Source organism: Alligator mississippiensis, chromosome 2 (assembly GCF_030867095.1).
Source record: "Alligator mississippiensis isolate rAllMis1 chromosome 2, rAllMis1, whole genome shotgun sequence".
Lineage (NCBI taxonomy): Eukaryota > Metazoa > Chordata > Crocodylia > Alligatoridae > Alligator > Alligator mississippiensis.
In genome coordinates, this window is record NC_081825.1 from 191,061,009 (window position 1) to 191,083,654 (window position 22,646).

Here is a 22,646-nt window from a genome sequence, read left to right on the forward strand (position 1 = left end):
GTGCAAAATTAATGATTGCTCAGTTTATTCTTTGGTTTCTCTTGTGATTGGATTTAGATTAAAACAGGTAGGTGCTGTTCACACAGCAGTCTTAAAATGTTACTGTTCTCTGCCAATTTTTAAATGCCTACTTTAGAAGTTGCTCCTCTGAAGAGAGGATGTTCTCAGCAGACTCTGACATATTTGAAAATGGATTGGCAATTGTGCATTCAGTTGAGTGACCTCAGCCTTTGTTTATTTGGGAGATGTTTTTATCCAAATTTGATCATCATCTCTTTATAACTTCCACCTTTTCAGCTAGATTGTCACTTAGCCACCAACTTGACAGTAGGGTTTAGCACATTGCCGTGCTCTCCTGAGAACTGGTCAGGAAGGTGCTTTGTCTCAAGGATGCATGGTTTGGCCTTTGTTCAACTTGTATACACTTTCCTCTCTGCACTGGTGCAAAATCCCAAAGATGATGTGTTCTGTGTTTTGTCACCTACCCTGTGACTTACCTGACTTGCTCTTTTTGCTGGTGCTGGGATGTAAAGCAGGGTTCAGTGACTTTTATATATTCTGGAGTGATAAGCATTCTCAGTGGTGGGGAGACAGGGAAGAAATAATCCTTCTGTTTTTCCAAGCACTGTCCAAAATTGCCTTGATGTTAGTATAGAACTGGTCATGAAACAAAGCTTTTTGAGCTTTCTCCATCATCTTCAGAGGCAAGAGTCATGTTAGCAAATAAAAATCTAGGATTCCGGACTAGCCCAGGGATTGACACAACATCTCTTTCGATGAGTGACAAAAAGGCTTTATTTACTACAAGTATTTAAAATCAAGTCAAGTGAGCCCAAACCAAATTTTAAGTCCAGTAATTAGCTATAAGGCAATGATTTCTCACCAAACAGGTGACAGAGGCAGTCTGTTTTTCTTCAACTTCTCGAGTAAGTTGGGTGCATCAGCAACTGGAGTCAGAGAGATTTCTCACTCCTGAAGCGTGCACGCTGTTTGCTGTTTTTACTGCCTTTTTATACCCTTAGTTTGGCATCTTCAAAGCATTCTTTTAGTTGTATAAATCGAGAGTTCCAAACAGTAATTGACAGGAAAAACCTGCTCATCACCGGTTATCAGCAATTTCTAATTTGGATGAGTTACCTTCTTCAGTAACAAGAGGTTATCCAGTTTGGAACATACCAAGAAACTGATTAACAGCCATGAAAAACATACTAAATCAGGAGGAGACATCTATCACATATGGAAAATGTCTTTTCCTGCACATAAATACAAGTTAGTCTCAAATGAAATATTTACCATACTAATTAATCATGGATAGACATTTCATATGGTTACACACTAGACAACTAAGAGTCTGCCTGAAATCATCCTAAATATAGCAAGATAAGCTGAAAGAGATGCTTCATTATTCCTTCTTAGATGGCCTAGCCATGAACTCGCATCCTCTTGCATTATGCAGTTAGAATTATTATTTTGTATTTTAACTTTTGAGAGTAAATCCAAGCTTAGCATGAGTTTCAGAGTCATCAGTCATGGGACCTTTCATCTTTGTCTTACTGATGTCTTTTAATCTATCCTTTTGGGGTTCTTAGAGTTTAATGTACCAGTATTTTGCTGTCTGCTTTTCTAACAGGGTTCAAAAGCTTGAGTTAAATTACACTTCCAGGTTCAGACTAATTTTTTTTTTCTTCTCTTCCATGGGATAAGAGGTGCTGCTATCGTGCATCAGCAGATGCATGACGAATAGATCCAAAGAGGTGATACTTCCCCTCTATCGGGTGCTGGTCAGACCGCAGTTGGAGTACTGCATGCAATTCTGGGCACCGCACTTCAAGAGGGATGTGGATAACCTGGAGAGGATCCAGAGAAGGGCCACTCGTATGGTTAAGGGCTTGCAGGCCAAGCCCTACGAGGAGAGACTGGGGCACCTGGACCTCTTCAGCCTCCTCAAGAGAAGGTTGAGAGGTGACCTTGTGGCTGCCTATAAGTTCATCACGGGGGCACAGAAGGGAATTAGTGAGGTTTTGTTCACCAAGGCGCCCCTGGGGGTTACAAGAAATAATGGCCACAAGCTAGCAGAGAGCAGATTTAGACAAGACATTAGGAAGAACTTCTTCACAGTTCGAGTGGCCAAGGTCTGGAACGGGCTCCCAAGGGAGGTGGTGCTCTCCCCTACCCTGGGGGTCTTCAAGAGGAGGTTGGATATGCATCTAGCTGGGGTCATCTAGACCCAGCACTCTTTCCTGCCTATGCAGGGCGTCGGACTCGATGATCTATTGAGGTCCCTTCCGACCCTAACATCTGTGAATCTATGAATACTCAGTTTGGAATGATTTTAAATCAAGTTGATTTAAATAACTGGTTTAAAACAGCAAGCCAGAAGCTTGATTTAAATACACTTATCCATTGCATTTGTTTGTTGTACAAAGAAAGGTGTATTTTTATTGGTTTATCTAACAAATAAAATGTATTGATTTACAACTAAATACAGTTTTTACAATAGACTTAGTACATATGTCCTGGGTACACAAACTATATGTATATGGCTTAACATTTTTGGATTGTTAGACATACTGTATTTTAGTATGCTATAAAATGGTGAAATGCATTTCTTATTCACTAGATAATTAACTTCTCTCTCACATTTGTATCAAGCTATTTTAAGATGGCAGCTTAAATTTAATTCAGCCCACAAAACCAGCACTTCATATTTATTCAACATAACTTTAATGTTTTGGATACAGAATTTATTTTATCAAAATGTGCATTTACAACTAATAAAGTAAATATTGGTATCAATGTTATAGTATGTAAAAGTATGAACTGTAGTTAGTGAATGAAATAAATTATTTCACGTCACCCTGGGGAAATTTTTCTAAAATGCCTAGGTGAAAATCAGTTGAGATCAATTCCTACCTGCTTAATTCTCTTTTAAAATTAGATGGTCTTTTTTTTGGCCTAGGCTGTTTTGACAAATTTTACCCCCTTTCTTTTGAGTTTTTAGCACTCATTTATCTCATCCTCCTCTTCCTTTTTATTCATTGACTCCCAATCAAATTCTCAGCTTTTAATGAACCCCTCCAAATGAAGAATATATTCTTTCTGCACCTGCAAAAGATGCTACTGCTTGCAGTAAGTAAAAGCTGGTTTAGTATTTCAACAAACTATGGTTCCAGGTGCTTTGCTAGTGACTTCCACCATGGTGGGCTTTCTTTAAACCATCGTCATCAAATGTACTGCTTGAATGGTTCACCTCTAGCCCTGAAATTTATTATGGTTGGCATGACTCATGGGGGATTAGTAGATGCAAGTCTCATTGGAGCATTTTCCTCTTTGGCAGTTAGGCATTCTTAAACCTTTGTGTTAAAAATATTGGCAAGAAAATTAAGTGAAATAATTACTTGATCCATTAATTTCTTTACTGCCTGCATCTTAACTGTGCTGTTTAGTATTTCTTGCTTTAATGTTTCTTGAAGTTCTTTCCAAATTTCAACAGCAGTATAGCCACAGTATAGCAGCAATTGTTTTTTGGTTTGGCCAAGGCTGTGGAAGTAGATTTTAGTGTATGCAGCATATCTTCTACATTTCTCTTTAGTCCAGTGCCAACTACACTAGCAGTGATACTCCCATCAGTTTAGTCATGATATTCTTCACGGATGGTCATCAGAATAGGCCAGTTCTTAATAAATAGCCCAAAGTGCAGTCAGCCACTGAATTCCATTGTACATCTTGGGAGAGAATTGGTTTGGATTCCCCAGTTTTCTTCAGTGAAGCCAAGGTGAACTGGTTGTTATGGAAGTATTTTGCAGTTTCAACAATATTTTAATTTATTCCTAGAGTACTGACATCTTTGACTAAAAGATGCATCAAATAAGCACTGCACCCATACATTATAAGTTTCAGGCTTGCTTTGTTATCTTCTTCTAAATTTCTTCTCATCTCTGCTACATTTGCAGCATTATTTGTGATGAGTCTATGCACACAACACTTGAATTTTTGCTCACAGTTTTGACTGCTACTTCTTTGAAATACTCTGCAGTGTGGGCAGTTCCTGATGTCACAGTTGTTTCTGTGAGAGAAACAATTCACAGAATTGTTATATAAGCACATATTATTGGATCATTGTGTACATTGCTCCATCCATCAAGACTCAGGTTAGCACTTTTCCATTCAATGTTTTTTTGCACACTATTCAATTTCCTTCTTATATGCTGTATTCAGAAGCCTTCCAGCAATATCTCTTCTGCTGTGTGGAGTGTAACCTGGTCCTAATGATTGCACTGTGTCAGTGAAATGATTGTTCTGAACAAGACAAAAAGGAGAACTTGTTGCATAAATGAACTGAACTAGTCTTTAACTCTGTGTTGTTTCCTGACCTTTTGCTGGTCCTGATTATGGATTCATCCATAGCTTTACTTGCTAATGAACAAAGTCTCTTTTTAGATGCAGGTAATTCACTGCCTGAGGTATGCTTATTTGCAGTACTGCTGGTGGTATCAGTAGATGATTCTGAAATTGCAAATATTGCAGATGATAGATGTTCATAATGTCTTGTCTAAGCTGGACCCTGAAACAAAGTGGTTAAAAAAATCACTCACACAGTAATACTCATTACTTAATAATGAGATTCTAAATAAAAGTTCCTTCCTGGAGAAAAAGTTTTCTTTAACCTGTGTTTAAATAATTTTTTCTAAATCCAGTTCAATAAATCATAAAAATTATCTTCTATTTATACCTTTTTCTTTATCAATATAAAACAGCTTGAAAAAAATTTTTTTTTATTTTAAACTTCATAAATTCCTATTAAAACTTGATTCTGTATAGGATATCTTCACCTAGGGCCTGTATATTTGTTTACATTGAGGAAATTACCCCATTTCAAAAGTACAGGGGTAATATTAAAAACATATAATTGACAAATACTCCCAAGAACTAGAACATTCATTAGATTTTTAACACAAACATTGTGAAATTAATAAGTAATCCACCCAGAATAATTAACATTACTGCCATAAATTTATCATTATTGCTACCATTGCAATATATGGTAGGCAATCCATAAGAATGGTTCAAAAATAGGAAATTTTCTAACCAATTCATCCAGATGGCTCAGACATGTCCACATCACCACTTTCAAGTTCATTGCCTTCTGAGAAGCATTCTTCATAATGTTTCTTCATTCTAGCTACCAGACCTTGCATCTCTTTGTTGCCCTCTCTATTTGGGAGGTTTTCTTCTTTTCCCCAGTGGCACAGGAATTTCTTGGAAACATTCCCAAATAAGGTCTTTTTCATGACCTGCAGCCATGGCAGTTTTTGCTAACTGTTTCCAGGTATTGAAAACAAGGCTAATCTACACTCCACAGAATATTATCTTGAGCCCAGTGTTGGTCCTTTGTGTCTGACACTGTTCCTTACTCTGCTCCATCTCCCTCCTCCACACAAGGAAGTAACAACCACACCTCCTCCCAGTGACACAACCTACCCACCCCTCATGGAGCCCTGCGCCCCTCCCCCCCGGAAAAATAAACAAAAAACCTTGTACAATTTTAACCCCCTGGCCTTATGTGCTTCAGTATTTTAGTTTAGAGACATGTATAGAGAGCACTTGAGAAGTTAATGTTTACATCTTTGTACATATGCAAAGGGACTGAGAGAAGCCATTTAACTGAAGTACCCAGAACCATTAAGAAACAGGGGGTTGGTAGTTTCTGAGCAGATCGTTGTTTTTCCATGAGTTGGATAATAAGCCTCTGTTATGGGTACAGAATCATAAATATTCATAATTTGAGAGTTGGGTTAATCGGAGCGCAGGTAGAAAGAATAAAACAGGAGTTTGATACCATCCATGTTGGCTCACTGGATAGCCCTGATCAAGGAGTACACACAACTGTGTCTGCTGGAGTCAGAGGCCAGGTTCCAACACCAGTGATAACTTTGCGGATCCTTTGCATCTGATAGTCTAGACCCTGCATCCCTTGCAGGGTCAAGCCCATAATGCATGAAATATTGTGCCATTTTTTTTAATTTGACCTTAAAAGTTTCCCCCTTTGTTCTGATTTAGAAGATCGGCCTTTAGCTCCAGAGTTTTTAGTAGAGGCCTGTTGACTCAACATATTTTATTTAAATTATTTTAATAGATTACACTTGATCTGAGCTTTCAAGAGGCTATGTCAGGGGTTTTCAACCTTTTTTAATAAGCGTACCCCCAGCAGTCAGAAGCGGAGCGGGGGAGAAAGGGTGACGTGCAACCGAATTGCTGGGGGGGGGGGGGGGGGATGGCAGCAGCCACATGTGGAGCAGCAACAGCATGGGGTGGTTGGTGGTGCTATGTGCAAACTTTCCCCCCCCCAGCATCCATGTGGCACCTGTGCAGTTCGCAGAGGGGCACTGCTGCCATCGCCCCCACCCCTGGCCCTGCTCCTAGGAGGCAGTGGCATGGGGTAGTGGGTGGCAGTGCTCTGTCCCTGTCCACCTGCACGTACCCCCTAGCGCCTTCCCAAGTACCCACAAGGGTACTTGTACCCCTGGTTGACAACCTCTGGCCTATGTAATATTTAATTCAAATTTTATTTTAAGTTGGTTCATTTCCACTTAGGAGCACTTTTACAATCTTTGCATTCTTCTATGCCTAAGGAAGGGTGATTGTGCCCGAACGCTTGCAAATAAAGAATTTTTTTGAAGATATCTAGTTGGTCTAATAAACGATATCACCTCTGCCACAAGTTCTGATTGCAAAACTTCATTTTAACACTTTGCCATTCATAATCAAACATATAAAGAGAGGTAGTCACTCGAACAAGGAATCAATCCCAAGCCCTTAAAGGGTGAGTTTATTTTTTACATAAATAGTTGTTTCTTGCTGCTACAGTGTTGTGGCTTTTACAGGTAACAGACTATTAAAATGCACTGTTAGCTATGCATAGCTTAGTGTGTCAGCTACAGTATTGTGTCTGCTTTATGCTGACCTTTGAATTGACTTTGTGTTTAGTAAGTTTAATTTCAGTTTCTTCAAAGTAGCCATGTTCAGTCTTGTCTCATTCATTTCCTTTCTGATTCAGTCTGTAGTTGTTATAAGGTCATTTCTGAAACCAGACCCTGCCTGGTAAAGGTTAAGTGTCTGAGTGCTCCCTGGGATTAATGGCTGTGTTCCATAAAATCTTCCTAAAGCTGGGCTAATTATGGAAGTGATAGAAAATACTAAGAGTTCATGCTCTTTAAAAAACTTTAAACTTTCGTTTGAGCTCTGATGAAATGCTGCCTTTCATATGCAAGAAATGAGTAGGAATCTACAATTTCCCATTTTCCTTTATTTTTAAGTTTTGAATTTGAGACAGTTTCTTAATTTCAAATTTACAGTTAAGATTTCCTGGGGGGGGAGGGTTTCATTTCTTTCTTTTTTTGGTTTACTATCATAATGAGTTTGGGCAGAAGTTTCCAAAGTATTGAAGGAGAGGATTTGGATAACAAGTGAACCAAATCATTGATTTTGCTTTTACTTTATAGAATGTATATCTATAGAGCGAGGTAGTCAGCTGTATAAGTCTGAAGACAGGCACAAGGCAGAGCAGGATAGCACCATAGGGCACCTATACACATGGTCCAGGATGGGGAGTGAAGGGTAGGGTGTGTTTTAATTAGAGTGGCTCTTGTAAGCTGCTGTAATTAAAAAACCCACAGCATCTTGTTTATTCAGTGTCCTGTGTTTCAACATGGTGGTGAGGATGCTTTAACTAAAGGTACTTTGACAAGCTTTAGTTAAAGGTCCCCTAGCATTTTGAAATGCAGGTACACTGAATATACAAGATGCTGCAGCTCGCTGGCGCATCTGACTAGATTGAAGCAGTCTCTGAAGTACTAGACTGCCCTGCCTTATGCTTGACTTCAGACTACTGCTTCTCTCTTCCTAGATGCATGATGTGCCTATACAGAGTGCTGATTGCTTCTCCATAATTGCTTCACCCATGAGAAATTCCTGTAGTCTTATGTGCCATTTTGCATATTTTATTGGTTCATTTAATAGGTGCAAAGGTAGCAAAGTATTACCTTATTGACTGGTAATAAACTAAGGTGGCATGAGCTCGAAATAAAAAGTGAATTAAGTGCATCAGTTATTCATTTAAATCATAATGAGCTAACACATCCTTTTTTAAACAGTCTGTTAGTTGATCCACACTAGGGGAATGTAGCGTGTTAGCGTACGAAACGGACAAGAGGGTTGTAAAATGTTTTCGTGTGTGATTATTCAGTGATGCTGAATAGCTCTGCATTAGTGGCAGTAGCCCCAGAACATCTGTATTGTGCTGAATAGTCAAAGAATATTTAACATACGGCATTACATTGGTCAAATGCAGCAATATCCAGCAATGTTCTAATTTCTTTACGCTGAAAAAGTTGTTAATGATCAGCATTCCTGAAGATCAAAGTTTTTAAGGTATGTTACTAGTATTTTTTTTTTTTCTTTTTACACTGCTTTCTGAACCTGTGTGCTATAGAACAGGCATGTCAGAGTACTGCCTTTGTTCTGTCAGGTCCTCATGGTGCAGATTATGTGAATCTCTGTAGACGAGTTCTAAAAACTAAATATTTTGCCTCTGGTAAAAATTCCTAATCTGTTTTGATGTAACCTTAAAATTCCAGTTTGGTGTGTAATCTGGACCTAGATGTGAATGTGTACAGTTAGCTTATTTAGGAGAATTCGGTAGGTAGATAATGCTAAAATTGCAGGTGTTTTTCACAAATGGTTATCCTGGTATCAGTTAAGCAACATCAGGTTTTCAAAAAGCTGAATTAGAGGCTACTTTCTGTGCTAGGGAGCAGAAAATATCGTATAATCTGAGAGTAACAGAAGTCATCAGTTTAAATAGCCTTGCTTAGGTATCAGTATAGTAGCAGAGGCCTAGTGCAGAGCTTCCAAGGCAAATGAGCAGTAACAATCAGTTGCTAAAAGTTCTTGAACACTTGTGCTGTGTTTCTAACCAAAGATTTCAAAAGTAGAAATGAATTAAGTAAAATTTTATTTTCCAGTAATTTGGTGAAAGACGGTCTGAAAAGAATACGTTTTTAGAATAGTAATGTCTAGAAAGCTAGGAAAATCAAAATAGGTCTGTTTATGGAAGCTGTATGTGAACAAATATATTTAGTTAATACATGCACAGAGATCTAAATTATTTAAAACTGGCACCCATAATTAGGCCAGATGACAGATATATATTACAGTGATAAATATCTTCCAGTTGTTGTTGGTTTAAACCTTAATAGCTTCCTTTATTTGTAGAACAGTTAATTGTCGAGCCATATTGCTTTCTGATGCAGTAGCTCCATCTTGACTTCTTCCAAAAGTTTATAGTCTGCCATCTACACATGCCTGCAATTAGTGCACAGTAGATTAATTTATTCCGGTGTAAAATAGTCCTGTCAGACACCGGCCCTATCCTGCGCCTCAGTAAATTACTGCACCTAAATGCATGTGTAGACAGAGACATCAGGATTAGTTTACTCCAGCTCAGCTTCATTTGGAGTATATTTGGTCACATTAATTGCGTGTGTAGATGCACCCTTCGTGTATGAGTAAAGCAGAGGCAGCTAATATAGGCTGCTTGACAGTGCACTGGTGGAGGAGAGAGGAAACGCTGTGGAATTATCTGTCACTTAGGCTTATCGTGGTCTTCCTTGTTTAGCTGGATTGTCAATGCCTTTAACTTCATCCTCTGAATAAATTAGGTTTGATCTTGTCCGAGATTAGGTTTGATTTTATATCATATTGATTAGTTTTGGTATGTTGGGTTTGCAGCAGAATTGTATTTGCTTCAAGTATCACTTCATAACCTAAAAGCATTCTGATTTTTGGGATTACTTTCTGATTTTAAACTTTCTTCAGTGCTGTTACAGGTTATATTACAGACGAGTGTTAAAACTGTTGTTCCTAAAAACCCAATACTGTTAAAGTCAATTTTCTTGAAAGTGAATGAGTTTAAATCTATAATGTATTCAGCAACCATTTCATCCTATTGCATAACCAAAATGGGTACCAGTCCTGACAACTTTATGAAGTCTGAGATGCTGACAGGTGACACCAAAGTGTCCAGTACTCTGATTTTAAGAGGTTTCAGGATGAGCTATTAATTAAGGATTTGATTACTAAAAAGATTTGCTCATGAACTAGATTCATTAATGTTATGGTATATTTTTGGGCATGGCGTGATGAGATCTGCATGAAGCACAGTGGCTTACGTGAGAATGTGGTGTACGTTTTGGGGTAAGACATGAGACTTCAATGAAAGAGAAAGTTAGAAACTGTCATTTGTTGATCTCTCTCAGGTTGTTTGGATCATTTTGATTTGTTTAAAGTGTTCCTTCAGAGGATGCATCCAGCCTCTGTAACATCATGGAGATGACGAGAGGGCCAAACTAGAACAGGCTCAAAATGACTGTGTCCCAGTAGCCTGTGGGTGCAATGAAATTGGTAGCTGGGAATTTCTCGAGTCCGATCAGGTCACATACACTCTGCCTTTTTCCAAGCCTCTGTTGCCAAAAGTATGGCATAGGCCTGTCTCCTGTAGCTTCTCTAGACTGTTCATTTTTGAATGCTTGAAGTTTCCTTCACCCTTTGATTATAGCTGAGTTGTGCTGTCCTGGTCACCTCTTAATCAGAGCACCACAAATTTTATCAACTTTGTCTGTCACAGCTCAGCTGTCCTTGTTACCTGCAGTCATGCCTCCTTTCTGCATTTGTTTTGATCCACAGAATGAATTGAATTGTACTACAACAATTGCAGAAACATAATTAAAAATAAATACTATTTATGTAAAAAAAAAAAAAGGGGGGAAAAAAGACCAAAACTTAAATTAGCTCATACTCATCCACTTTGCCCTGAGGCAAACAAACAAAATAACAGGCATAGGCTTTATTCTGTGCTTCTGCGGTCTAAAGTTCTCAGGCCTTGTACAAATCAGATGAAGTTTCACAAAAACTAGGGCTTTTGCTAATTTGGCTGTGCTGGGTTAAGGTTATATTTTCTCCCTCCTCCCTGCTTCCCCCTCCCCCCCCCCCCACCAAAAGACATAGCTATGTAAGCTAACCACTTAATAATAGACCAGTTTTGTGTTCTGTGAGACTAAGAATAAGAAGGGCAAATAAATTCTAGAGTTGAGGGCCCTCTTCAGGGGACTCATGTTATTTTTTCCTTACAGATAGTCTTTGATGGTAAAAGTAAAGTACAATGGGGCAATTATTAAATGATAAATGATTTGTTGCCTCCTTAATTAGGAAATATTAATTTCCAATATGTGTTATTAGGGGAATTTCACCTTGATTTAAAAAAAAACAAAACTATAATCTATATTTATTGCTGGCTAAAGCCGTATCTCTTTTGCTGATATAACTTGTTATACTGACTCCTCTCCCTCCTCAAAAAGAAATAGTAGTGTTACTCAGGTAGTTTGAACTACCCTAAATTATTTTAGGTGGGAGGGTTTTGTCGGGAAGGTTATAAACAGTTTTCAAATACTTCTCCCCTTCTTGACTGTTGCATTGGAAGAGGGGCTTAATTTTAGTTTTTGGGTCACCCTGGCTCTTGGGAGTTGGGAATGCCAGAGAAACCAGAAAAGGATGTGACTTGACTTAGCTGATAAAGGAATTTGTTGATTGAAAAATTCTCCTTTTAGATTTAAAGAGGATAGTGGTGGAAAAAATTAAGGAAATGATCTTCAAGATTCCTTTTGCTCTGCTAACATGTGACTGTTTTTGTTGTTACAGCTGTCTAAGTCTTGCGAGATGCAGACTAATATACCTTTTTCTACCTTTTGTGTTTGGGGTTTTTTTTTTCTTTGAGGGATTTGTCTTATTTTATGCATTGGTATGACATGCGTGATGATCTGACTTGTTTCCAGTAACTTGCTATTATGCTTGTTTAAATGGCTTGGGAGGAAGGATAGTTCTGTGTGTTGTTTTGTTTGGGGTTGTTTTTTCTCTCTTTTTTTATTCCTTTGTTTCTTTTTCCTGTTGCTGGAAACTTCAGCAAGCTTTCCTGAAGCTTCAGCATCAAGTTCAGCCATGAAAATTGAAATATTCAGGTACATAGATTGCTATTGTAATTGAGACTTTGTATCTCTTAAGTCAGTGGGCTCTCAACCATTTTAGAGTCAGAGCATCCCTTCATAATTTTTTTTGAGTTTGATGGCACCCTGGTTGAGAAGCGCTTTGTGCTGCCTTGTCTTGCCTCAGTGCTTCTTAACTGGGATGTTGCCACTGCCAGGTAAAAGGGCCTCATTCACAGCTAGACTGGGAAGGGCAGGCCTGCTTGCATTGGGTTTATCTGATAAGCCTAAAGCAAGCAAGTGCCTTGCCTCATACCACAGCCTTTCTCGGTCCAGTCCCATATGCGCTTCCTGGAAACAGAGGTGTGCAGGACAGTTCTACCAGGTGGCATCCTGACCTTTCTGCCACAGCCACTTCTTGGTCAGTTGTGACATGCCTCTTAAAGTGAGGCATGTGGAAAGGTTTCTCCTGCCCATGATGCTGGTGTCCCAGTACCATAACAGGTTCCTGTGATACCCTGTGTGAGAACCACTGGTCTGAGTATTTAAGTGTAAACCACAGCATAGGGATGCAGCTGAGCGCCTGAGGCAAAGCAAAAGTGGCAACTTTTGTGAACACCAACGTGCGTCTGCCAGCAGCAATTGTTTTCCCTTCTTTCCCCATTATGACACCGGTAAACCAAAAACATGAGATAAATAGTAAAGTAAAAAGTATTATTCCATAATAAACAGTGAATACTTTTTGGTTGAGTTCAACCTGAAACTCTTTGTGGAGATGGGTTTTTGGTTGTAGCTGTATTGGTCTAAGGCCATAGGCAGGCAAGGTTCTTTGGGTAGATGGTAATATCTTTTATTAGACCAGCCAAGTAGTTGGAAAACACTTACTTGCAAGCTTTCAGGTGCAATCACCTTTCTTCAAGCAGAAGTTGTTTTTGTTCTGAGATCTCCAAGGAATGAAAGAAGCTAAAAGTGTGACAGGATGTCAGTGAGAGTGTAAATAGGTAGAAATTAGGAAAACAAAAGGTAGAGAAGGGGGAAAGGGAGGGGGAAAATGCCAAAGATAAGTGAGGGAGCATACTGTACTTGAGTTCTCCAAGGTAGAATGGGGGAGATGGAAGTTTCCTGGATTTCATGCAGCACGTTGCTGCAAGTTTGAAAGTTTAACTCTGTGCTAAAATGTGCATACCTGATTTCTGCAAGTGTGATGCAGAAAAAAAATGTGAATGTACTTAAAAATCAATTAGTAAGGTGGGTAAGAATCTAGTAAAGAATTCATGCATGTAATTGTCCATTCTTTTTTTAATTACACTTGAGTACTTATTAGTCCACGTAAACACATAATTTTACAGATTGTACCTGTACCAGTGTAGTGATCTTGGTGGGCTGTTTTTTTTTTGATCGTAGTGTGGCTCATTTATCAAAAGCAAGTTTCTATGTAGCACCTACCAGGTTATTAGAGGAAAATACCCTTTACTATTTATCATTTAATCTTCGGGCAAAAGAATGTAGAAATTATTGAGCATGATTACTCTAGTCTGTAGGCCAGTATAAATGTTTTGTACATGATTGATATCAAGCAAAATCAACGCATTAAAGAGTAACTGCAGTCAAACTGCAGCTAGCCATATTCTTATTTGCCCCAAATAGTTATGCCTGTTTAATTTCTAATAGAATTTCATCTTTTATACTTAATGCACAGGATCTTCTTATGGTTGGGTAACTTCTTCTCTAACAAACATAGGATTAAAACAAAGATGTGCAGAGTGCGATAGATGGTTGGTAGAAATCCACCTGTGTGGAATAAAATAGACTTGATTTTCCTGGATGGTGATATTTAATTTTATTAAAAATAAATCCATAATTATATTGAATACCTAGTTTAACCTGCCATTATGAACCTGTTAAATAAGCTCAGTAAGTCCAGCGTGACCCTGAGCGAGTACTTAATGTAATGTTGCCTCACATTTTTAGTGTACTAGAACATGTCACCTATTAACCTATGTATGCTGATGGTGATTGATTAGAATGTCTCCTGTTGTGCTGCATTTAATAGTAAATATTACTTGTCAAAGGAGAGTTGGATGTCTAAAAATAAATTTTCTGTGACAAAAGGCTTCCTGTTAATGAATGCTAGTGAAACAGCAACAATAATATGAGCACTAACTATTATTTCCAGTAGCTGGATTTTGAGTATTAATGGCTTACCATGTGACTCAATAAATCTTCCCACTGGTCAGTAATCTCACAAAGAACATAATCTCAATCAGTATTGCTTTATTAAGTTATTTTCTTTTTCAAGTGTTTGCTCTTACGGTATTTGAAAAATTAAATAAAAATATTAGATTCAAATTAAATAAACACAGCGCTGTGCAAACCTGTGTGAAATCTGGGGATGTGCCTATATGTGGGTGTGTTCAGAATTGAAGTGTTAATTGGCATAGTATATAGAAAGGATACCCTGGGTACAACAGAAGTTACCCGTCTTCTTTCTGTATGTTCAGTTATATATTTTTAAAGAGAAAATGGGGGACTGTTCAGAGAGGAGCAACAAACATAGTGAACTTAATGTTATGCTAAACTGTTTTATTTGAATTCCTTGAGAAACTGGACTGTGTTGTAAAAGACTGGCTACAAAAGTGAACAAGAAAAGAAAGGTAACCTGAGACCAGTACAGGACTTTGAAATGTGTTTTCTGTCATCCAGAAGATAAAGAATGACTCGGTACCTCAAAACATAATGCTGAAGTAAAGAAGCTTGTATGTACCTCCTTCAGATTTCAATGCTTAAATCAAGTAAAGAAATATGGAAGGTTGACTGAAAAAAATAAAAATAAAAAAATACAGCACCAAAGAAAATGAATTGTGAAGTCCTCAGTTTTGCAAAGAGAACATGAATTTACAAATCAAAATCTGCGGACTGGAAGAAAAGACTGGGACCAGAAACATTATCCTTGAGGACATTGTGGATTTGAAGAATCTAACCATGTGAACAAGAGAACAGAGCAGGCCGAGAGACTTTAGGAGGAACAGCCAACACTTTACAATACTGGTTCTGTTCAGTGAACCAGAAGTTATAACAACATCTGGACTTGGGAAGGGACCAATCGCATCACCCTTAGCTACTGGGATGAGTTGTGTCATAATGTCTCTTATGGACTCTGTCGCTTGTCCAAGTAGGTTGATTGTACGTAGATCTTCTTAGAAAAGACCTGACTTAAAACTGGGGAAAATTGTTATTCAGAGGAAGAGTTTTAATTTTAAAGATCATGGGAGAAAAAAAGGATGGATGACTGCAAACTAAGGCTCCATCTGAAACATGTGGATTCTTTGAGTTGTTGTTTAAGGTAAAATACAGTTTTCCTACTATAGTGCTGTTTAATTGTTGGTTAGTTTGACTTGAATAATTTGTTCCAAAAATGTACAAATGCTGATTATAAACATTTGTTGGCTTTGAATAGCGTTGATGGAAATAATATTTCAGCTTAAAACAAGTTTAATAGGACATGCATGTAAAAAAAATCCTGTGGCCAATCAAAAGGACATGTGAAGAGAGTTCTAATCTGCATGAAGATGGGAGAAACTCCAGATTAGAAAGCATTTTTGAGTTTATGGCTGTAATGTTCTAAGCACTATTGCTTTTAATCTGCTCATACAGAAAGAGACTTCATTTGTGAAATATTTTTGTGCATAATCAAAATGTTATACTTGGCTAACTTATTTTGGATGAGATGAGATTTTGTTGTATAATAACGTATGAGAAACTTAAAAAATATTGTTGCAGAATTGTAATAGTTTCATTAAATTCCTCTGTGTACAATTTAGGGTATCAAAATAAACCAATGTTGAATTGTCAGTTGTCTGTGAGGTGGTTCTGTTATTGCTCATTCATTCTTACTATTTCAGTGTTTCAAATAAGGATGAGAGAGAGAAAAGTAGCTGCTATGTTTAGACTTAAGTTTAAAATATCGTGGTTTAGGGTTGTATGTGTTTCCTTTTCATTAATCTTAGTAAATAGGGAGACTGGTTAATAAACTTCAAAACAGTTTCTGAAAGCAGATTCATGTTTGTAGGACTTCTATACTAACTTTTCTAGGGTTTTTCATATATTCAACTTTCAGCTACAGAATGAAATTATTTATGAATTCTATCTGCATTCCCTGGTGGTGAGATGGGCAACCCCTTAAAAAAAAAAAAAAAAAAAAAAAAAAGGGGAAATAAAGGGTGGATATTAATGCAAATTTGAGTGCATAGATGCACCCTTCAGTTCCTACCTGTTTTTTCTTTTTGTATCTTGTAGTCTTCTGTATTGGTTTGTGCATTTTTTTTTTCTATGCTATCTTGTATTTTTCAAACAAGGAACAGGAATCTACCACTTTGAGTCAAATGGTCCTATACCAGAGTTTATCCAGAAGAGAGTAATTTTGTACTTGTGAATTTTATTCTGTAGGTCCCAGCAGAGATGGCACCATCAGTGAGGATACCATTCGAGCGTCTCTTATTTCAGCGGTCAGTGATAAATTGAGATGGCGGATGAAGGAAGAAATGGATCGGGCACAAGCTGAACTCAATGCCTTGAAGCGGACGGAAGAGGACCTGAGAAAAGGTCACCAAAAACTGGAAGAGATGGTAACTCGCCTAGATCAGGAAGTGGTAAGTTGGTGGAGAAACAATGGCCAAAGACAGACAAGCATTTACTACAAAAGTATAGTGTTATGAGGGGCATAGGCTTACATGTATTCAAAGACCTCTGATTGGAGTACAGAGTACTACATTGTGCTACAGAGTCACCACAAGGTGTTTGTGATGCTTATGATTTCAACTTCTGACCACAGCCAACGCCATGCATCTATATTTCCATTAGTCTATTAAACCATGTATGCAGTCCATGGTAGACATTCAGACTGTCAACATACCACATTCAAAACAAAAAACAACCTTTTTTTACACTGAGGTGTGTGTATTTGTGAAAGAATGGTGAATGGAAATCCAAATGACACTTTTCAATTCACTGTTCAACAGGGGAAGCATGAAGACCCGGGAAACTACAGGTCAATTAACTTAACTTCTATTCCAAGGAAAATCCTAGAAACATTCATCAGAGAGGCTATATGTGACAAGCCTGCAGAAGGCATGATACCGAATGACAGCCAGCATGGCTTTGTCACGGGCAGGTCTTGTCTGACCAACCTAATTTCTTTCTATGATGAGAGAAAAGCAGTTGACATCATATACCTCGACTTCCAGAAAGCCTTTGACTTGGTATCACACGAGGTACTGGTCAGAAAACTGGAAGATATTAGGCTCAACTGTGAGGCTGTCAAGTGGGTGTGAAACTGGTTGCGGAGTAGGACACAGAGAGTCCAAATTAATGGACTGGTGTTCTGGCGAGAGGTGGGCAGCAGTGTACGCCAGGGTTTGGTACTTGGCCCAGTGCTGTTCAATATCTTCATCAACGACCTGGATGAAGGTGGTGAAAAGCCCATTGACCAAGGTCAGAGACAACATCAAGATACGGGGTTGTGCGGACACACTCGCAGATAGGTTGCAGATACAAGCAGACCTAGACAGGCTGGCCTGTTGAGCAGAATGGAACCAGATGAAGTTCAACGTAGAGAAATGCAAAGTGTTGCATCTGGGAAAGAACCCCCAACACACCTACAGGCTGGGCATCGCTAACCTGACCAATGCTACAAATGAAAGGGATCTGGGGGTAACAATAGACCCCAGAATGAACATGAGCTGGCAATGCAACGCAGTAGCTGCTAGGGCCAATAAAACTCTGGCATGCATCAATCGATGCATCTCCAGTAAATCCAAAGAAGTGATTCTCCTGCTTTACTCAACGTTGGTGCAGCCGCAGCTGGAGTATTGAGTCCAGTTCTGGGTGCCACGCTTCAACAAGAATGTGCTAAAGCTCGAGAGGGTCTAGAGAAGGGCCACCCGCATGATCAGGGACTTGCATGGCAAGCCACATGAGGAGTGGCTGAGGGATCTCGGACTCTTCAGCCTAAAGAAAAGAAGGCTGAGAGGGGACCCGATTGTGGCTTACCGCTATATCAGAGGCATACATCATGGGCTCAGTGAACAACTGTTCACCATGGCGCCCTGGGGGAAAACTAGAAACAATGGCCACAAACTCCTAGAAGATGGTTTCAGGCTGAACATTAGGAAAAACTTCTTTACAACTAGGGTGTCCAAACCATGGAACAAGCTCCCCCCAGAGGGTGGTGCAGTCATTTATCCTCAAGGTCTTCAAGAGAAGACTGGACGGTCACCTGGCTGGGGTTGTCTGACCCCAGATGTCTTTCCTGCTCATAGATTCATAGATGTTAGGGTCGGAAGGGACCTCAATAGATCATCAAGTCCGACCCCCCTGCATAAGCAGGAAAGAGTGCTGGGTCTAGATGACCCCAGCTAGATACTCGTCTAACCTCCTCTTGAAGACCCCCAGGGTAGGGGAGAGCACCACCTCCCTTGGGAGCCCGTTCCAGACCTTGGCCACTCGAACTGTGAAGAAGTTCTTCCTTATGTCCAGTCTAAATCTGCTCTCTGCTAGCTTGTGGCCATTGTTTCTTGTAACCCCCGGGGGCGCCTTGGTGAATAAATCCTCACCAATTCCCTTCTGTGCCCCCGTGATGAACTTATAGGCAGCCACAAGGTCGCCTCTCAACCTTCTCTTGCGGAGGCTGAAAAGGTCCAGTTTCTCTAGTCTCTCCTCGTAGGGCTTGGTTCTCTCCTTGTAGGGCTTGGTTCACATGCCAGCTCCTTCTCCTACTACAGTGGTTGCCAACCTGTCACTCATGCCTCAAGTGGCAAGGGTAGCCTCTCTGGCTAAGTACAGACAGTCAAAAAGCCTGAGGCTGAATCGATCAAATCTTTGCAGGTTAGTCTAAGCTGCATAGATTGAACCAATAAGCAAGGGAAAAGACATGCAGGGGGCTGAACCCGATGATCCTTTGGGGTCCCTTCCAGCCCTATAATTCTATGAAAACTAAACTGTGATAACTTATCCCAGCCTCATGGAAAGGTAGGCTGCTGCATTCTAACTTTCCCTTACAGTGGGCTGAGAGTGAACATATGGACAGTTGTTGCATATCAGCAATATTCTGGACTTTGTTAACTTACCATAATTTGCCTATGCAATTATGATGCATAAAACCGTTTTCTAACTTTTACAAATATATTTTATTTAGCAGCAGGAAAACAATGATACATTCTTCCCCTTCCCTCCAAAGACTCTTTACTGCTCAAGATAAAATGGTGTATGTATAATGTATAATGTAGGCAGGGTTTTTATTTTTCTGAGCTGCTCACTCGAAGTTGCACCTTGTTATAAATACATAGTTATAGTATGTATCCATCTCAATTTCAATTTTTCAGCTCTTCCCTAGTTCTTTCATTCATGAAAAAAACTTTTGTTAAAGGTCTGTGCTCTTCATTCATAAATATTCCATGTAACAGTTTGGAAAACCAGATGTTTTGCCTCTGCACCTTGCCTTCCTCTTCATTTAGAGTAGTGGTTCTCAACCTTTTTAGAGATACACCTTTCCCAAACTATCCCTTGGAAAATGCCAGCTCTTAGCTTTTACTCATTTTTTGGTTATGGAAAAATAATTGAGCAGTGCCTCTGTTGCAGAGGAATCGGGAAGTACAGAACAGGTCAGAATGGTTTTTACACTGTGGATTCCTATTTGAAATCTTGGGATTTATCTTGTGAATCATTTGTAAATGTTTGCACACCTAACACAATTAATGTTTTGCAGCACCCCATGGCACTCTTAAAAGGATCTCACTGCACCCCAGGGTGTTGTGTTATGCCAATTGAGAATCAGTTGTTTAGACCAATGGTAAGCAACTTTTTCCATCTGTGGGTCGGAATGACCCACCAAGGGGTCTGAGGCAGGCGAGGGCCCAGACACTTGGACCCTGTGGCCACTTGTCTCCCCAGTGGCATGGAAGAGCACCCACAGTCAGCCAGAGGGGACAGGAGGGTGGGGAGTAAATGTATGATTAGGATAGGAGCAGGAGGTGTGGAAATGAGGAAGAGGAATCAAGCTTGCAAGGGCAGAATGGACAGTGAAGTCTGCTGACTAGGGGAGACTCCCCTCTAAAATCCAAATCCCGCAGTCTCTCTGGGTGCCTGTACACATGCTCCAGGGTGTTTTTGGGGGGTGCATTTTAATTAAAGCACCTTTCAGGAGCTGCTCTAATTAAAACACTGCAGCATCTCACGCATTCATTCAGCATCCCATGTTTCAAAATGGGCAGGGTATTTTAACTAAAGCTTGTTCAACAAACTTTAAAGTGCCCCCGCTGCCATTTTGAAACCTGGGACGCTGAATACATGAGACTGCAGCACGTTGATTAAACCATTCTAGCAGTTGCGATTAATTAGAGCACGTCAGCATGTGTATGGGCACACTCTGTTTCTGCATTATCTGTGCTTTTTTGTGAAATGCATTTGCAGAAGGTTCTGTTCCCCTCTCATGTCAGTCCACATAGGGGTAACAGCTGCTAGCAACAGAGATCTGTGTGCTAGATTTGAACTTTCTACCTGTGGTGAACCACATGAGTGTTAGTGTGAGAACAGAGGAAGGATTTTTTTTTCCAGTTTGCTTTTTCAAAAACCTGGAAACTTGTGCTCACAAATCTATATTGCTAGATTGTTGTTACGGTTACTAAGCCAAGCACTTCAAATTCATAGTACACAAGGGTTGACTCAATTTTGGTATTTTCCAACTTCTGTCTCAAGAACAGTATTGTGTACAGCAAAGAAGAAATGTAGCCAAATGCCAAACAAGGATGATGAAATAAAATAGTAAATGACTGACATTCTCTCTCTCTCTCTCTCTCTCTCTGGAGAGGCAGAAATGGTCCTTTAATATCACCCTGAACAGAAAGGACATCTGGAATGATAGGTGCCTTTTCAATTAGGGAAAATATCCAAAAATCTGTGGTAGCATTTGGGATAGTGAAATTCTGACACAAATGAACAAAAATGTTGAGAATCAAATGGAGTTCTTAGAATTTGTTCATATAGTCAAGGTAAAATTTGAGGTCATCTGGATTTTAAGAACTTTATTAAATGTTTCTTAATATTTTAAATATTTCCAGGCTGAAGTTGATAAGAACATAGAACTTCTGAAGAAGAAAGATGAGGAACTCAGTTCTGCTTTGGAGAAAATGGAAAGTCAGTCAGAAAATAATGACATAGATGAAGTTATCATTCCTACAGCACCACTTTACAAACAGATCCTGAACTTATATGCAGAGGAAAATGCTATTGAGGACACCATCTTTTACCTTGGAGAAGCATTGAGACGTGGGGTGATAGATCTAGATGTCTTTTTAAAGGTAAACTTCTCAAAGTGTGCAGATGTGCATGTGTGCTTATCTATTTAAATTAACATTTAATTTGTTTAACTTTTGGCATTGATTTCTGTGACTTTCCCTTTAGGACATTGATGTTGCTACTTTAATAATGGGAACTAAAAGGGGTAAAATGTTGGCATTTAAAAAAAAAAAAAAAAAAAAAGCTTCTGTTCTTAAAAGGAATGGAAGTGATTGTGAAGATTCTGTGACTAGAAGCATGTTAGACTGAAGTCCTTCATCATTAGAGCAGGTCCAACAGTATGCAAGCTTGTCCGCCTTATTACTGGGCCTTCATACTGATATGGGAGAAATTAACTGTAAGGATGAAATTTAATTCACTTGTCCAGTTCTTTTTTTCACTGACCGATACCCCATCTCTCTTTCGTTCTTTCTCACTTCTGTAAAATTTTCCTGTCCAAACAGAACTTCAAACACTGTCTGCTTTGGATTAAAACATACCTTTATCTTGAAAGATGGGCAAGAAGAACACTTTATACGTAGTTTTTTTTCAGTTGGCTATTGCAGTTTGTCTGATTCAGAGCATTATATATGGCTTGACAACTGGATACACAATTAAATATGCAGCAGTAGTAATCATTGCCGCTGCTTAAAATGTCTGTGGTGGCTCTGGTAAGTTCATCTTAGTTCTCAGCATTAGGAAACCAGCTAGTAGTTCATGGTTCCTTAAGCATTTTAATAGTAAATATTCTTATTAAAGATCCACAGGCTCAGTCCAGGCCAGGACTTCATTGTGTTGGTCACTGTACAAATAGAGACAGTTCCTGCCCTGAGGTCTTACAGTCTAAAACAACAGAAACAGATGGATAGGAAAAGGAGAGTAACATATGAACCAGTGTGTGTGTCAAAGAATTGGCACAACTTTATTGACTCTCTCTGCTGGTAGGGAGAGTAAGGGGTAGTTGGTTTTTTTTTTTTATTGGAATATTAGTACAATGCTCAGAAAGGAAAAAGAAGGGGAAGAATAAGAGGCAAGAGATAACCTATGACAAATTTTGATCACCAGTTTGGATTTTGTAGGCATTACAGCAGTGGTGAGACTTAAGAAAGGAAGATAAATGGCTCACAAGGGAACAAGCTGGAGGTATTTACAAGAGAAGCTGACAGATGGGCAGAAAGAGCTAGGAACGTTGGCAAAGCAAAGGCAGAGAGAGATTGTCACAAAAATCTAGGACAGTTGGTAGCCTGGGGCTAAGTAGTGAGTGACATGGCTGTTCACTTG

General features: G+C 39.2%; 1 protein-coding gene and 1 long non-coding RNA gene across 2 annotated transcripts in view; one reads left to right on the forward strand and one right to left on the reverse strand.

The window, feature by feature from the left end:
• TSG101 (tumor susceptibility 101) overlaps positions 1 to 22,646 on the forward strand; it is a 70,783-nt gene that overhangs the window by 45,485 nt on the left and 2,652 nt on the right. The window contains exons 8-9 of the mRNA XM_006263483.4: positions 16,482 to 16,684; positions 21,149 to 21,388. Coding sequence (XP_006263545.1) covers positions 16,482 to 16,684; positions 21,149 to 21,388 — 443 coding nt within the window. The remainder of the gene's footprint in view (positions 1 to 16,481; positions 16,685 to 21,148; positions 21,389 to 22,646) is intronic.
• On the reverse strand, positions 3,535 to 5,371 carry LOC109280466 (uncharacterized). The gene is made up of 2 exons (XR_002086796.2): positions 5,090 to 5,371; positions 3,535 to 4,564 (listed from the first exon to the last, which is right to left on the reverse strand). It is a non-coding gene; the product is annotated as an uncharacterized LOC109280466 (long non-coding RNA).